General features: G+C 48.5%; 1 protein-coding gene across 47 annotated transcripts in view; it reads left to right on the top strand.

Annotated features, from left to right (window-relative positions):
- Positions 1-16,805, top strand: part of NCOR2 (nuclear receptor corepressor 2) — a 397,818-nt gene that overhangs the window by 176,579 nt on the left and 204,434 nt on the right. For all 47 annotated transcript variants that reach the window (XM_037879169.2, XM_037879168.2, XM_037879164.2 and 44 more), the window contains one exon: positions 6,573-6,752. In XM_037879169.2, coding sequence (XP_037735097.1) covers positions 6,573-6,752 — 180 coding nt within the window. The remainder of the gene's footprint in view (positions 1-6,572; positions 6,753-16,805) is intronic.

Raw genomic sequence — 16,805 nt, forward strand, 5'->3', positions numbered from 1 at the left:
CTTTCAAAGTGCTAAATGCAGATATGTGTCTGAAGGCAGGAGCAATACTTACTTTGCACCGGCAGGTGATTTGCCCTCCATGGAAGGATTTAAAAAAAAAAAAAAAGCAGCATATTATTGATCTGTCCTTCCCCCACATCCTCCATGCCCCACCCCAGCCCCTTCCTCCTCTTCTTTATTTCTCTTCAGCCGCACCAGCTGTTTTGAACACTCTCTTCCCTCTGCCTCGCTGATTCTCCACTCTCCAACCCCACCTCCCGTCTATTTCGTATTACTGCTTCTGATGCACACCACTAACAGCGCCGTTCTTCTTCAGGCATTGACTGTTCAGCCCGCCCAGTGAGGTTGATCGGTTTAATTACTGTGAGGGAAGGTGAAGTGTCTACACTACAAACGTATGTCACTACAGATACGTCGCTCCGGGGTGTGGAAAAGCCACACTCCTGAGCGACGCAGTTATCCCAACCTAACTCCCCGGTGCAGACAGCTCTGTGTCGACGGAAGAGCTTCTCCCATCGACTCGGTTACTGCCGCTTGTGGAGGTGGATTAACTGTATGCCGACGGGAGAAGCGTAGTAGCGTCTTCCCTTGCAGCTGCGTCACTGCAGCACGGTAAGTGTAGACAAGCCCCAAGGCTGCAGAGGGCAGTCCTTGTTGGAGGTGGAGTCGGCATTCAAGAATTCCTGATCTTGTGCTTTGACCGCTTGCCCACGTGCATCTTTTAAACCGCCGTGTGATAGCTGGATTGGGCCCACTGCAGACTCCAATTAAAGTCCGTGAAAGTTGAATCAAGCCCTGAATCTGCAGTTGTTTTAGAAACAGTGGGCCATGGCGGCTTTACATATTCTTCCCCAGTCTTTGCAGTTTAAAATAAGAGACGCTATCAGTTGCATCCCAGAAGTTAAAGGTGGCACTCATAATATACAGAGCTTTGATTTTATTCGTGGGACCTCCAGTGAAGAGCTGTGATTTTTATTGGTGGGACCTATGCTTGGGACAACCACATAGAGAATAAAAATCTAGGACAGGTTCTCCTCTCAGATGGAGTGTGTCTCTAGTGTTAATTGTTTTATTTTATGGCAGCAGCTGTTATTACCAAGGGAGGCTTTACATTAATCCTGGCCCTCCGCCCCCACCCTTGTTCCCCTTGTTATCATACAAATCGCATAATAATAACACCAGGGATAAACAGGGACTACAGTAGCTGTTAGCTGTGTATAAAAACAAATCACATGGAAACAGTATAATTACTGAGAAAGTATCGACTTGAGTAATGAAGTAATTGTTTTCTTCCCTCCAGCAGATTGATTCTAACTCTCTGGGCTGCATGCTGGTTTTGAAGGCCGTGACTACCCGTTAATAGGAAGAATTTTACGTTTCACACTATGTTAATTTAAAACCTGGATGTGATAGGATCCCAGGCGTCAACATCATTATATAGAGCCTGCTTTAAGTGGCTTCTTCAGTGTTAGGAAGCAGACCACTGCTACCATTTACAAAAACAAAACCACCTTCCCTAGCAGTGAGTTGGGCTCCTGTGTTGGCTGCAATGGGTTCCTATTTTAAGGATGCAGTTCACAAATATTTGACTTTCTGGTCCAGGATGCTCCCTCAGGATGGGATTTCTCTCTGCAGCTAGCAAGCACAATCCAGCCGTGTCTGGCTTGCTGGGAGCTGGAGCATCCCCCTCTTGGCTGGATGCTTTGAGCTGCCATGTCGCGGGGGGGCGGGGGGGGGGGGGGAATAACATTGGAGCAAGGAAAAGGCAGTCCCAGTCATAATGTGAATGGGAGATTCCCAATCTTTTTTTCCTTTCCAACGATTCTGTGGGTAGCTGAGAGGCCCACTGGCATGGATCTTCAAAGGATATGTTGTTATATGTGCCCATCCTGTCCTCCTTTTTGGCTTTTGCTACCCTGCTTTCTTCTCTTCCCTGGTAATCTTCAGGAGATGCATTGCACTGGGTTGTCGTGTCCCCACAGTGTGCCGTTTCCCTTTGAGGTTTTTGCCACAAGGTCTCTCTCGGTCATGAACATTTAATGTTGAACCCGTATGAGGTCAGGCTGAATTACTTACATGGCCCCTGTCTCTTTAGAGCATTCCAAACAGCCGTTTTTAGACATGCTTATGACACGTTTGATGCCAAGATATCAGCACTTGTGCAAAAGAACAAGCAGATTCTCACAGTGACAAAGAACCAACAGTAGAAAAACTGGATGTTCTGGTGACAGCAATCACTGTGTGTAAGGCGTGCTGTTGTAAGCTTCACTGAGCATCTCCTTATGTATTCTGCCATGGAAATTGGAGAGGGAACAGACCGATTAGGTCACCCAGTCCAGGCCTCTGACAGCACAGGATTGCTCCCAGCAATAGCTGCTGCATCAAAAGAGCCCTAGGCCCTCGTTACTTGACTGAGTCAAGCACAAGAGTATTTTAAATTCATAATCTGCGAACACTCATGCTCAGCGCTCTTCACCCCGGGAGGCAATCAGGCCTCCTTTCCCAGGAAGAGCGCTAATGGAGGAGGTTGGAGTACACCTCGGGGATTCAAGTGCCCACCGCTTGCTGTTACTTAACCTGCTTTGAAAGTCCAGCCTTTGCAAGCTGACTGTGGCAGGCAGCTGTGTCACCATCTTTTCACGTGCACCTGGGTTTTGCGCTTAGGAATAAGGGTTTCTTTTTTAAAAACGAGAGTGCTGCTCTCCGAACCTCATTATCAGGTGTGAGTTTCCCAAGAGACTTCTGCATTCGTTCCCTTTCTCCCGCGTCCTTGTCTGTCTCTCTCTGTCTAGATACCTGTGTCTGTGAAAATGGCAATTACCCGTTTTGAAAGAGCCTCTGAGCACTGCTGACATAGTGCGAGATGACGGTACTTTTATGTAAGCTAGCGCTCTGCCATTCTTTCTGCTCCACTATACCATCGCTTCTCTTCCAGCATCCGTAGGCTGAAAATATGACTGGAGAGCAGAAACAGAGTCTCCAAAGGTTTTACAAAAAGGGCTTTAATCTTTTAAAGTGCCTTAAGTTTTGCATATTGCCAAATGTGGGCCAGTTTCACTTGGTTGTTTTGTACTTAGAGTTCGATTCTCTCTCTCGCTCTCTGAAATTGTGGACTGAAATGACTTCTGCTGATTCACTCACCCACACACCATCACCACACAATTTTCTTCCCACTCCTGATGTCCCATAGGCTTGAGCAAACCATGCATTGCATGCTTAAAAATCTATCTTCTGCTTCCTCTGGCTTTGAAAATTGAGAGCACAGGGAAGGCTTAGCAGTTGCCCATGAGGAAGGCCAGGCCTCAGCTCTCCACTTGTGGTTGTCAGGTAACTGAGCACTTGCACCATCTTATCCCAGTGTAAATCTAGCAAGACAGAAACCCACTGTTTTGCCTTCTCAGTATGTGTTCAATGCTCTTGTAGCTTGGTTTTTGGAGGGACGTTTGGAGTCAACTTCTTCAGCTGCCTTTGTGGTATCTTCTTATGCTAAGAAATGGAAAAAACCCATCCTGTGATAGTAAGGAATGTGGTGGGGGAAAGGATATTAATATCCAGATTGCTACTATGCTTTATCTTCACGGTGGCAGAAGCAGGAGCGGGATTGATGAGCCCACGTGCCTCTAAAGCTACCAAACAGTCTTACTGGAATAAAGCCATTTGAAGAGAGACCCTCCTGGGTGTTTGGTTTCTGTGAGTCCAGTCTTGGAATTGTACATCTCTTTTTATCCACAAACTCCTTGTCTCTTAGCAGAGTTGTATAACGGGGGGAGCAAAGAAAAGTAAGAACATTATTCATTAGCCCTTGTGGCCCTGGGGTCAGAAGTTCTGGGACAGCCACTGGCAGGCAAGAATGCCAGGAGAAGAAGGCACTCACGAAGAGCGTTGACTGTCCTATCTTAGTTCTTTCCAGTGGCTGGAATGGGGCCTGGGCAGAAATCTCTTCCTCTCCATCCTTTGCTGCAACTTCTTCCCCTTTCAGTCCTCCTCTGCTCTGGCTGAGCAAAAGAAAATGATGATTCCCTTTGACTGCGGCACTGAATGCCTATCGAGGAGTCAACAGACTGTGCTTTCTGGGAGGCTAGCACAGTGAAACCTGCTTATAATTGAGTGAAACTTGACTGGAAGCAGCATGAAGCTTCATTTGCAGCGTGGTGAAAATCCCTTGAACAGTACCAAAGCTGTCCAGGGCCGGCTTGAGTGGGGAGCAAGGCTTAAGATGTGGCATTGTGATGCACACTCCACTTCTAAGGCTGCTTTGGGAGTTCAAAAAGCAGGGGTGGAGGTTACATGCTGCAGCTGCACATTCCAGTAAGCAGCAATTAATTAATTAAGATGCGCTCGAGTGTCATTAGGTGGTATCTTTTTTTTTACGCACACGTCAATCCCAGAAGGTTTCATCATGGGTAATGATGTCCGGGCCAGAGCAATTCATAGCGCTTAACTGTGCGGACGCCTGCCGCTTTAACCAACGCAGCAGAACGTTCTTGTGTCGTATCGTTGGCCCCAGCTAGCTGCGGTCTGAGATCACGTCGTCCCGTGCCTCCCAAAGGAGGAAACAGCCCCGAAGTACAAGTGGTAAGTTAATGAATAGCCCACCTGTTGCTGGTCCAGGCGGGAAGTTAGCCTGGCAGTCATCCACAGCCCGGGAGTCAGAGAGAAAGGGAGCCCTTCTGGAAGGAATGAAAAGCACCAGTTGGTGCTGGAGAACAATGGCAGACTTGTCTCCAGTTGTAAGGCTGCTGTAATAAAGGTGCAAAGTTGTGTGAACTTCGTTGCTTGTTCGCTTTTTTTTTTTTTTCATATTTTTCTCAGAGCAGCTGCAGGGTGATTATTGAGCAGTTTGTGGTTTAAGGTTACAAACTAAACCATCATTTTTACCTCCCCTGTTTCCATCCTGGGGGAAAAGAAACCCCATCCCATCGCAAAATAACTGAACAGATAAAACTTAATTACGATGTCTTGTAGCTTACAAATATGAGTGGAATGCATTAGGCCAGAATAGGCTGTCGTACTGGGATCCTGTCGGATCTCACAGCAAAACAGGGTCAGGGCTGGGTCAACACTGGGACAGGAGATGGTAAGGAACTATGGGGATGCTCTGAGTCAGCATGGAAGCAGTGCCGCACGTGGTGATAGGAAATAAGACACAAAATTGAGAGCCTGATGTGTAGTTACAGATCCTATTGATGCTCTTTATAAAGGCACGAGCGTTAACTTCAGTGTCCTGCCAGGTTGGATGAATCTGTCTCTTGCCTCTTGAAATTCCCCAGGCTGTTTCAGGCCTTGATATTCAAGTCCTTGCTAGAGGTGCAGCAAGGCGCTCAAGGTTTCTGGGCTCTGATGCATGTGAAAGAGGAGGTTGTGTGCAAGCAGATGTTAGTTAAGGGCAAGGTGGAATCCTCTTTGCCGAACTCTACTTGCGTTGGGATGAGCTGGTGTTCATGTCCAGTTCTAAACTACTTCTCACATTGCCATGCGATGTTAATCAGCTGCAGTGCTTCAGCCCAGAGGTGGCTTCATTTCAGTGGTGGGTGAACGGAACCCTTTGCCAAGTTTGTATATCAGTAAGTACGCTTCGAGATCTTTGGGGTGAAAGGCATGGCACAGCAGCAGGATTATTGTTCTAAGACTGTCAGGAGATATTGGCTAATTAGTAGTAGCTAAACCGTTACTTTGCTTGGGAAAAATCAAAAGTGCTGAACATTTTGATCTTTTCCCCTAGAGTGGTGTCGTCCCTCCCCCTTCCCCCCCAGCAAACGCCATCCTAATGAGAGCTATTCTTTGAAGCTCTGTTAGGTTGCATTGTTCCATGAAGTTTCTTTTTTGCAGAGCACTTCCTCCAGCACTGTTTGCTTTAGAGCCTGTAGACAGACATTTGTTATTAGTTCTGCCTATTTTATCTAACCCAGGCTCTCATACAGCTGTCTTTTTTTCTTATTTATCTGGCACCCACCACCCTAGTATCTGAGCTCCTCCCCAAATTAACAAGAGCATGAAATCCCCCCACCCCCATCCCCCAAGTGGACTAGATTTCTCTCTCTCTCTCTCTCTCTCTCTCTCTCTCTCTCTCTCTCTCTCTCGGAGGCTTCTGGAATTTTTAGAACAAAGTGCGTGCCTGTGTTACTCTCTCTTCCTCAATTTAGTTGTTGGGGCTATTGTCGTGTTAAGTTTTATGGTAGTCTGGAACCAGTTATCAGTAAAGCTCTGTCCCCTGCCATCAGGAGTTTGACCTGGGAAGTTGATGGTTTTATGGTTTCTGCGGGGTGTGACTGCTGCAGGAGCGGATGGTCCCAAAGTGAGTGGCCTTTCTTGGACCAGTACCATGGGTGACCATAAAGATGAAGGCCACCTTCTCATTCTCTGGAGTTTAACTTGCTGTTCTGTGGGGAGCCGGGGAGTTTGTAGAGTGTCCGGGTGATGCGGCCAGCCTTGCTTAGTGTAGCAGGTTCTTTGAAGCGTCCGTGTTAAAGGGCTGGAAAGCGACCGGGGAAGTACGCATCTGCAACACGTGATGAGGGCACGTGAGGGAAAGGTGCTGAAATCGCTGATCAGATTGTTCTTACTCTCCACAGGAGCGAAGCCTGACAGGCAAGCTGGAACCCGTGTCTCCGGTCAGCCCCGCCCACCCTGACTCGGAGCTGGATCTGTTACCCTCCAGGCTTTCGAAGGAGGAGCTGATCCAGAACATGGACCGAGTGGATCGGGAGATCACCATGGTGGAGCAGCAGATCTCCAAGCTGAAAAAGAAACAGGTAGGGTGGCCCGGCACTGATGGAGTGGTATGTCCCTGTAATGGCGGCCCGTCTGTTCCGCGTGTCCACTACCGTCCGCCGAGGGGTGGCATTGCACAGTTCCACTGAGGGCAGCAATTGCAGCAGCTACTGTACATAAGGCAAGGCAACTGCTAGCGCTTTAACCAGCGTCTCGCCTAGACTTCCCCCGGACAGCTCGCCGGCCCATCAGCCCTGTTGTTTGTACTGCATTAGCACCAAGAGGCCCAAACCAAGACCCAGGGATCCATTGTGCTGTGCTGTGCTGTGCGCGCACCTGGTAAGCGCCGATCCCGACCCACCTGGTGCTTACAACCTGAATAGAGAAGACAGACAAGGGGTGAGGTAAAGAAGTATTTTTATCTCCGTTATATAGACGGGGAAATGAGGCACAGAGAAACTAAGCGACATGCCCAGGGCCAAGCAAGAAGTGGGTGACAGAGCTGGCAATTGATCCCAGGTCCTCAATCCTGTGCATTGTAATCACAAGACTATTTTTCCTCCCAACGAGATCTCCAGCAGCATTACCACGGGGGGGAATAGTGCTGCGGGGAGTGCAGTGGTGGGAAATGTTAAGAAAAAATGCGATTGTGCTCTGGTTCTGAATCTGCGCATGCCGAATTCAGCGCTTGGATATTTCCACCCTGAGTCTCAGGAAGGGATTTGCTTCTCTGCAGTGCCCCGACCATATAAAACTCCATCCGTTCTGCCTATATTGCGTTATATGTTGCTGTTTGTTGTTCCCGACTCGTGGTGGAGCCTGGCACGCTTGGTAGTTCTGTAATCAGTGTGTGCACCAGTTGCCCTGTTCTCCCTCTTCGCCTGGTGTGTGTCTGTGTGTGTGTGTCCCCCAAAATAAAGCTGCAATACTGAGATTTCTCGTTGTAGCTGGAAAACCAACCCAAAGCTTTGTGTGTCGACGCGATAGGGCAGCCCTGCATCAGTGGCAGACTTGGGAACAACGCCCCCTGCTGTTTTGTGACCTAACCTGCAGCCCCTGCTGTATTGCACTGAGTGTTACTCTGCTCCGTGTGCCTGGGCTCAGGCAGATGTAACAGAGGGCTCTGGGCAGCTCCCTTCCTGCAGTCAATTGAGGGGATGGGAGAAGAGACCATATCTGGTTGCCATCAAATTCTACTGCTGGGCCTTGGGTAAGCGTGTACCACTATTCTAGGGAAGCCCTAGGTCTCACCGTAAGGCCCTTGTTACTGTAGTATCTGTACACATGACTGTTTTCAATGTACATATCCTCCCTGCAGAGATGGCTGCTATTCATGTTACAGATGAGCGCTGGGAGGCTAAGTGAGTTGCCCAAGGTCACACAGTATGTCTGTGGCGGAGCAGGGAATTGAACCCAGGTCTTCTAAATCTTAGGCTAGTGCTCTAACCACTGGACCATCCTTCCTTGTCTATGTAGCAGAGTAGAAGTCTGCCTGGTAGAAGACTCCACCAGCACATCCCAGGCTTATTGTTCCCACACAGATTACCATAACCCCATTAAGAGATTAACATGACAAAAGTACAGTGGCAGCCTGTGATTTTTATAAAGGTTTTTCAATGCCTAAAGCAAAGCAGTTCTCTTGTGTCTCCTTGTTACCGGTTGTTACTTCCCGTGCGTCAGGAAGCTCTGTAATGCTTGCTGATGACTGCTAATCCCCACCCGCCCGAGAGATGAGCCAGCTCTCCTGATGTGCGTGTGCCCTGGAATTTATGAATTAAGGAGGCGGTATAATTGGGCTGTCATTCTGAATGAAAAACTGGGTCTATTTCCATGCTCCTAGAGGGAAAACAAGTTGCTGATGTTCCTCCCAAGTTCGGCAGAAACGGCACAGGAAGGGAATAATGAGTGCAATAAAAGAACTGAAGAGACTCCTCTCGTTTCACACGCACACAATCACGCACGCCCATGCACACGCTCGTGCTTACGTGCACTCTCAGCAGGCTGCGCTGTAGCTGGCACAGAACCAAGCTCTTTAGTCTCTTTATTGCAAGGCCATCCCAAATGCCCCTTTTTGCTATGAATAGAGTTGAGGTTTTGATGAACAGATGCCTCTCCATCCCCCTCGTAAGTGGAATCAGGACAATTTGGTTTTGTTTTTAAATAGTGCGGTGTAATTAGTCCTAGACACCTGTTTTCAGTTGATTTCCCTACAGAGGTATCAAAAGGGCTGGAGCAGGGAGAGGGGAAGGGAGGGGAGCCCGGAGGGCTAAGAAGCAGCTGTGATGCCAGGTGAAATGAATGGCCCCAAAGCTGCCTTTTCATTGGTGCAGCTGGAACATCTGGAGTGATTTAAAACCACAGAGGATTCCCTTGTTTTATGTTTTGGGAGTTGAGTGGAGTCTGGCCCGCCGTAAGGGCTGAGAGCAATAAGATTCTGGCGCTTGCCACTGGGAGGCTGGTTCCTTTAAAGGCAGACCTGCCAGGACAATGGTGGCATAATGATAAAGTTAGAGTTCAAAGGACGCTGTCAGCTTTAAACTCCTGGGCCAGATCCCTTGGTCTCCCCAAGCTGCTTTGCAGAGAAGCAGATGGAAGGATGTGGGGGAGGGCAGAATGGGTCAAAGGTAGCTTTAAGACATCTTTACATTCTCTGCTGATAGGGACCTGAAGCCTGCTCTCATCTCATGCCTGGTTCCCTACGCTCCAAGGGGCTGTCCTGGCAGCTGGGGAATCAGCCAGATGCATCAGCTTTGCGACCATGCCCCCTTCGCTGAGGCCTGGGAGAGAAATTGGAATAGGAGCCGTAAGAGTGGCCAGGGAGATTTCTTTGCACGCTGCCTGGTCCTGCTGGCCTTTCTGCCTGCTTCACCTGGCAGAGTGGCCCAAATTGACTACAATGCAGCGCTATGCACCAGGTGCCTCCCGCATCTGCAGGGGTGGTGCCCCTTCTCAGGCGGGGCTGCCTCCATGCACTTGTCTCAGGAAAGAAGCTGGCACTTTGCACCAACACTGTATTCATTACAGTTCCTTTTAAAGAAAAGCCCTTCCTCCAGAAGGCTCCCAAGGGACCTTTGGTCTGGCAACCTCGACATGCTGGCAGTGTCCATCCCCCGGTCAGTTTGCAGTGAAGGGGGATTTAGCCTATTGAGAGCAACAGGCTCCACTTAGTTAGAGCCTTAGTACTCCTGGAGCCACCTGGCTTTACCAAGGGTGCAGGGCTTCCAGGCCTGTGCAAGCCAGGTCACCAGTGAAGCACAGCTGGGGAGTTTGGCTTGTTTTCTAGTGGAAAGTTGATCTTAAGTCAGTGACTCTGGGAAAGCAAAACAAGATTGTCATTTTACCTTGGAATGGAGATTCCCCCAACTCCTCCAGGGTATAATTCACAGTAGCTGTGAGGACTGTGTCGTCCTAGCAGACAGCTCTGCAGCCTGGCTTTTCCAGAGCTGCTGGATACCCACAGATTGAAGTTAAAGGAGCTACAGGTACTTAGCACCGTTCAAAACCAGGCCGTCGTCCTGGAAAGAAAAGGCTTTTATTGTTTGTCTCGGTCTCTCCCCCGAACACTGATTTTATAAATCCTCTGCAAAGGCTCAGATTAGTTACAAAGGCGGCAAAAGTAGCTGCTGACAGATAAACCTCCTTCTCCCTTTTCTTTGCGGGTGGTTCTGTTGCTTGGTGTGCAATCAGTTACAGATATTGACCGTGGCCTTCCCTCTCCTTAAGAAAGTTCGGTACATCTGGCCTTTTAGGATTCAGTGCAAGAGAAAATATTTGAGAGGTGCGGGGGGAAAAGAGAGAGCAGAAAAGTTCCTCTCTGTAATACTTTGAGAACATTTGGTCCGTCTGGGTATCTGAGCCACTGACTTTTAAAGAACATGAGAGAGAGAGAAAACAAAAGATATTAGCCAGATCTTCCTTGAGCAAACAGTAGAGCAGTTGTACGAAGCCCTAATGTCTCAATGCATTTTCCCTCTGTCCTTGGGAGGTCTTAGAGACAATTAAACACATTTGTACACAAAGCCTGTGCGCAAAAAAAAAAAAAAAAAGCAGCAGCAACAGCGCTTCCTTGGTCGTTCCAGAAATGGCCCTGAAGGCTCTCGCAGGGCTTGGCTGGCAGGAGGGGTTCTGATGAAGCAAAGTCTTTAGCAGCCCAGGAGCTTTGCTTTCCTGAAATCCAATGCACCAGCGAGCTGCTTTGTCCAGCTGCCCCTCCCCGGCTTTATTCAAGTGTGTTCAATCTCTTTCACTTCTCCCACTAGCCTTCTCTGTCATGACAAGGAAGAATAATCGCCATGCAGTTATTCCTGGCCGTGGTACCAGGGATCTTGAAACACACACACACACACTCACACACCCTCCCGCGCTCCAAAAATTTTCTGGGATTTTCTTTCTTTGTAAATATTTTCTAAGCCATCTCCAGAATGCTTTTCAGAAGTGTAACGCTGACACCTACTGGCAAAGGTGGAGCCAGCAGTGGCCTGTAGCCTTGCAGCACCGTAGGGGAGCCCAAGACTTGGCCTATTTGCCAAATCTGCCAGGTAGGTTTATCATGTTCAAGAACAGTTCCCCCAACTGAATTTTATCTGCTGTTTCTCAGCCTCTTTTTCTTAGAATATGTGTTAGAAGTAGATTTCCTGAGCTGGAAACCCTGTTTCTTTCTGTTTTAAGTTGCCATGTTCTGGTGTGTGTAGGCTAATCACTGGTGATTTCTGCCCAGGAACTAGCACGTGCCTGGATTAAACATGAACATTTAAATGATAACTACCTCTGAGTAAGGGCAACCGTGCCAGAGACTGATTAGATTCACAGAAGACTGAAAAAACCAGACCCAGCCAAAGCTATTTTAGTTCATACCTCATGCAACTTGATCAAACAGGAGGGATCTGTGCTTGCTGCCATATGCCCTGCAGATTAAGTATTGTTATTACCGTACCATTGTCGCTGGGGAAGAGAAAGAGGTGCTGCCTTCATTTAGGAACTGATTGGCCTTAGGAGGAGAGGGAAGCTTACGCTGTCCCTAATGACAGGGCTGGGTGTTGCCTCGAAGACCCTGCCCTGGGATTTTCAGTTTAGCAGAAGAGGGAAGTTGCAGGCTAGCGGAGGGTTGGCGTGTCGCCGTCAAGACTCCTCCTGATTTTCTGATTGTAAAGGTCACAGTCCCGGCCTGGTTTCTGTGGCAGACCTTTAAGAGCCGTCTCTTGATTCTGGCTGCTTTTGCTTTGCCATTTTCCACAAATTCCAAGAGACGCTGTTATTGGCTAAACCGACTGAGATCATCTTTGTAATCTCCGAGAGCACAGAGGAGAAGTAACCCCTAGTCCGTTTGCTCTAATTGGTGGGCCTGCACCTTTGATCATTGTACAGTATTACGCCCACAGAGAGTAGAGAGACTGTAATTCTTCACTGTATTTCAGCTATAATTAGATTTGCAGGGGTGGTGGTTTTGCTTTTAAGGAGCTGCTTTTAATGAGCCTCCACTTACTGGCAATCATTCATTTCTTGATTTGCCATCAAATCTTCTGTCTTAAATCAATTAGAACAGATTTGACCACTCGGGAAACTTTTTTGTGGGCTGCCAAAATACCTGTCAAAATTTCTAGAGATTTTACCCAAATCCTTTCCCTGATGGAAATTGGGGTTTTTTGTTTTCTGTTTGATAATCTGGGGATCTTTTGTTTTGAATTCCTGGATTTTGTAGTTTTGGGGCCTGTAAAGGGCATCTTTTCTATTATGAGAATAGTGCATGCATTTCATTCCTTGAACCAAACCCTGGATCCTGACACTCCTCGACCCTGGGAAAGTTCTGATCTGGATTGGACCTTTGCTGCTTGGACACAGCTCTGTTTGGAAGGGGTTCTAGTTGAATGAAGAACTAGAAGTGCACTGTAAGCCCCAGGGGAAAGTAGTTCATCAAGACACGGGTTGCTGATTAGTTCCCAAGAGGAGTTGAACATGTTGGTCCTGACGTGGAAAGCTTTAAGCGGCTTACCTCTTCTTGTTGGGGAACCACTTCACAGCTCTGGCAGCATTCATGGAGGGAGATCAGTGGAGACACTTGAGCCAATGGTCTCCTGGTTTAAACAGGAGGGGACCAGGAGTGGGGCATATTCCAAAAAGGGAATATCGAACCCACCTTTTGTCCTTCAGATGCCTTGGTTATTGGGTCTTGAGATCAAACTGCAAGGCATAATGTAGATTTCCTCTGGCTTTGGGGCAGTGGGGTGGGTCAAAGGATAGGGGTAGTTGGGGATTGCTGTTTTTATTGTATTGATGGTGCTTTGTATTTGGTCAGGATTGAAAGATCAGCTGAGAAATTAGGTGGATGGACAGGACATAGAATCATAGAATAACAGAGTTGGAAGGGACCTCAGGAGGCCATCTAGTCCAACCCCCTGCCCAGAGCAGGACCAATCCCAACTAAATCATCCCAGCCAGGGCTTTGTCAAGCCTGACCTTAAAAACTTCTAAGGAAGAGGATTCTACCACCTCCCTAGGTAACGCATTCCAGTGTTTCACCACCCTCCTAGTGAAAAAGTTTTTCCTAATATCCAACCTAAACTTCCCCCACTGCAACTTGAGACCATTACTCCTTGTCCTCTCATCTGCTATCACTGAGAATAGTCTAGATCCATCCTCTTTGGATCCACCTTTCAGGTAGTTAAAAGCAGCTATCAAATCCCCCCTCATTCTTCTCTTCCGTAGACTAAACAATCCCAGTTCCCTCAGCCTCTCCTCATAAGTTCATGTGTTCCAGTCCGCTAATCATTTTTGTTGCCCTTCGCTGGACTCTCTCCAATTTCTCCACATCCTTCTTGTAGTGTGGGGCCCAAAACTTGACAAAGTACTCCAGATGAGGCCTCACCAATGTCGAATAGAGGGGAACGATCACGTCCCTCGATCTTCTGGCAATGCCCCTACTTATACACCCCAAAATGCCCTTGGCCTTCTTGGCAACAAGGGCACACTGTTGACTCATATCCAGCTTCTCGTCCACTGTCACCCCTAGGTCCTTCTCTGCAGAACTGCTGCCTAGCCATTCGGTCCCTAGTCTGTAGCGGTGCATTGGATTCTTCCATCCTAAGTGCAGGACTCTGCACTTGTCCTTGTTGAACCTCATCAGATTTCTTTTGGCCCAATCCTCCAATTTGTCTAGGTCCCTCTGTATCCTATCCCTACCCTCCAGCATATCTACCACTCCTCCCAGTTAGTGTCATCCGCAAACTTGCTGAGGGTGCAATCCACACCATCCTCCAGATCATTAATGAAGATATTGAACAAAACCGACCCTTGGGGCACTCCGCTAGATACCTGCTGCCAACTAGACATGGAGCCATTGATCACTACCCGTTGAGCCCGACAATCTAGCCAATTTTCTACCCACCTTGTAGTGCATCCATCCAGCCCATACTTCTTTAGCTTGCTGACAAGAATACTGTGGGAGACCGTGTCAAAAGCTTTGCTAAAATCGAGGAATAACATGTCCACTGCTTTCCCTTCATCCACAGAACCAGTTATCTCATCATAGAAGGCAATTAGATTAGTCAGGCATGACTTTCCCTTGGTGAATCCATGCTGACTGTTCCTGATCACTTTCGTCTCGTCTAAGTGCTTCAGAATTGATTCCTTGAGGACCTGCTCCATGATTTTTCCGGGGACAGAGGTGAGGCTGACAGGCCTGTAGTTCCCAGGATCCTCCTTCTTCCCTTTTTTAAAGATGGGCACTACAGTAGCCTTTTTCCAATCTTCCGGGACTTCCCCCAATCGCCATGAGTTTTCAAAGATAATGGCCAATGGCTCTGCAATCACATCCGCCAGTTCCTTTAGCACTCTCGGATGCAACGCATCCGGCCCCAGGGACTTGTGCACGTCCAGTTTTTCTAAATAATTAAGGGCGCTAGGGTTTGATGCCAAGCCCTTTGGCGTCGGTGGAAAAGCCCTTTCCTGCAGAGCTTCCCAAAAAAACACCATGCCCGATTCCTGATAGTTGACCCCCGCCCTTCTGTCTAACCTGTATGTTACTATTATTTTTTAGCTGAATTAACATCCTCAAAGCCTCTTCCAGATTCACTTGTGAGTCTTTGCACAACTCTCTCTCTCTTTTTTAGGTTTCCAAGTATGAGACCCGTCTTGCTGGTTCAGGAGCAGCATTTCTGATGAGTCATTTGCAGCCCTCCTTTTGTACCCGTTGGGTTTTATGCTGTGCCAGAGTTAATTTTTCTCTAGCGCTCTCCAAGGTGCATCCACGCCATAGCAGGGCTGCGCAAAGGCCAAGAGCCACCTGCGGCGTCCTGGAAATGTGGCTCATGGCCACTCTCTGCCGGTCTCTGCAGGAGGTGACCAAGGGCAGGTTTTTATCTCTGCTGAGCTCAAACAAGCTGCTGCTTCACTTCATCTTCCGAGCATTCACGTCTAAGTGACTGTCAGGGTTAGCCTCATTTTGCTGTTGGTAAAAGCTGTGGACGTGTCTGGGAACTTGGGTGTGGCTTTTGGGCTCCTGGCTGGTTGCCCAGATCGCCCTCAGCAGATGGAGTTTGGGTACCTCACCTGCACAGCCAAGGTAAGGCTGTGACTCAGAACTAAGGGAACTGCCACACGCCCCTTTTATATGTAGGACCACAGAGGAAGAGATGTACATTCAGCTGCAATCTCTCTCCAGGGCAGGGGAGTCTGAACTGGACGCTGGCCCCTTGCTCAGTGCTGTCTAGTTTGCCACTGTTGCGGTGTTGAGTTTTTACCAGATTCTGATACATGCCCTTTGTTTTATTTAACACTGAAAAGGAAAAGGGGATTTGAAAATGGCCTTCCCGAGACAGGCCGTTGGTCTGTAGATGCCCTGAAGAAAGTGGCTTGTGCTGATGCCCTTAGCTGCAGGTCCTGGGTCAGTCTGACAGTACAGTAAGTGTCTGAGGCCGTTTGACCACGAGAAGCGGCCCCCTAGTGATGATTAACGCCCTGCCTCTGGGCTCCTTAGTAATATCTAAAACATACAATAGTGAAATTTGTCTCTGTGGCCTACCTGCCCGCTTCCCGCCTGCATCTCTGGCCTGTCTCCTGATGCTGCCCTTTATGCATGGGACATACTCCCCTTTGAGATGCCTACAGCTCCTGTCTCCTGATTGGCAGAACCCCTCCTTACATCCTGCCTCTGCCGGGATGCCTGCGGCTCGCTCCCATCTGGCACTGGGTGGAAGAGCTGCGACTTTTGCCTTTCTGCTAAACTCGGTTCATCCTGGCGTTACCTCGTCCTCCCCACTTCGTTTGTCTGTTTCATCTGCCTGCAGTGTCCTCTCTAACACCAGATTGTGACCTCTCTTTGACGCTTAGGCCTGGTCTACACTGGGGGGAGGGAGGGTGAATAATGTAGCTGAAGTCGACGTACTTAGACCTTAGACCTGTCTTCACTACGGTGAGTCGACGGCTGCCGCTCCCCCGTCGACTCCGGCTGTGCCTCTCGCGGCGGTGGGGTACCGGAGTCAATGGGAGAGCGCTTGGGGGGGGGGGGGGGTCGATTATCGCATCTAGACTAGACGCGATGGATCGATCGCCGCCCGCCAATCCGGCGGGTAGTGTAGACATACCCTTGGTCTTTGATACTTGGCTGTACAGTGCCTAGCACAAGGGAGGCCTCATGCTTGACTGAGGTTCTGAGGCACTGTTGTAAACAGAAAAAGAATAATATGTAACCACAGAAGGCATCTCACTCAAGTGAAGAACTAGGAAATCAGCAGCGGGCTATTAAACCGAAAGAGTCCAATAACCCTTAACTCCCCCCCCCACCCCCCCTTAAAACATGAGCGTGGCAAACAGTGTGACTCCAAATTAAGACATAAACAAGGAACTTTGCTGCTCTGAAAAATGTTTTTCCTCCATGGAATTTTCATTCAGCTGTTTTTTATGCGTCGCATCTGTAGTCGAGCTCAACAGGCCAGATCTAAGAGGGCCACTTTATGCAATTTGTGGCCAGAAAACACCCTGGCTAAGGCAACATGAAATGTTTAAGGGTTGTTCTACCCTCCCCTCCGTTAGCCCCTTTGTCTTGTTGATGTCTCACAGGAAATGGTTTATGGTTACGTTTTCTATTTCTGTCACAGTGC

Source organism: Chelonia mydas, chromosome 15, assembly GCF_015237465.2.
Source record: "Chelonia mydas isolate rCheMyd1 chromosome 15, rCheMyd1.pri.v2, whole genome shotgun sequence".
NCBI classification, from domain to species: domain Eukaryota; kingdom Metazoa; phylum Chordata; order Testudines; family Cheloniidae; genus Chelonia; species Chelonia mydas.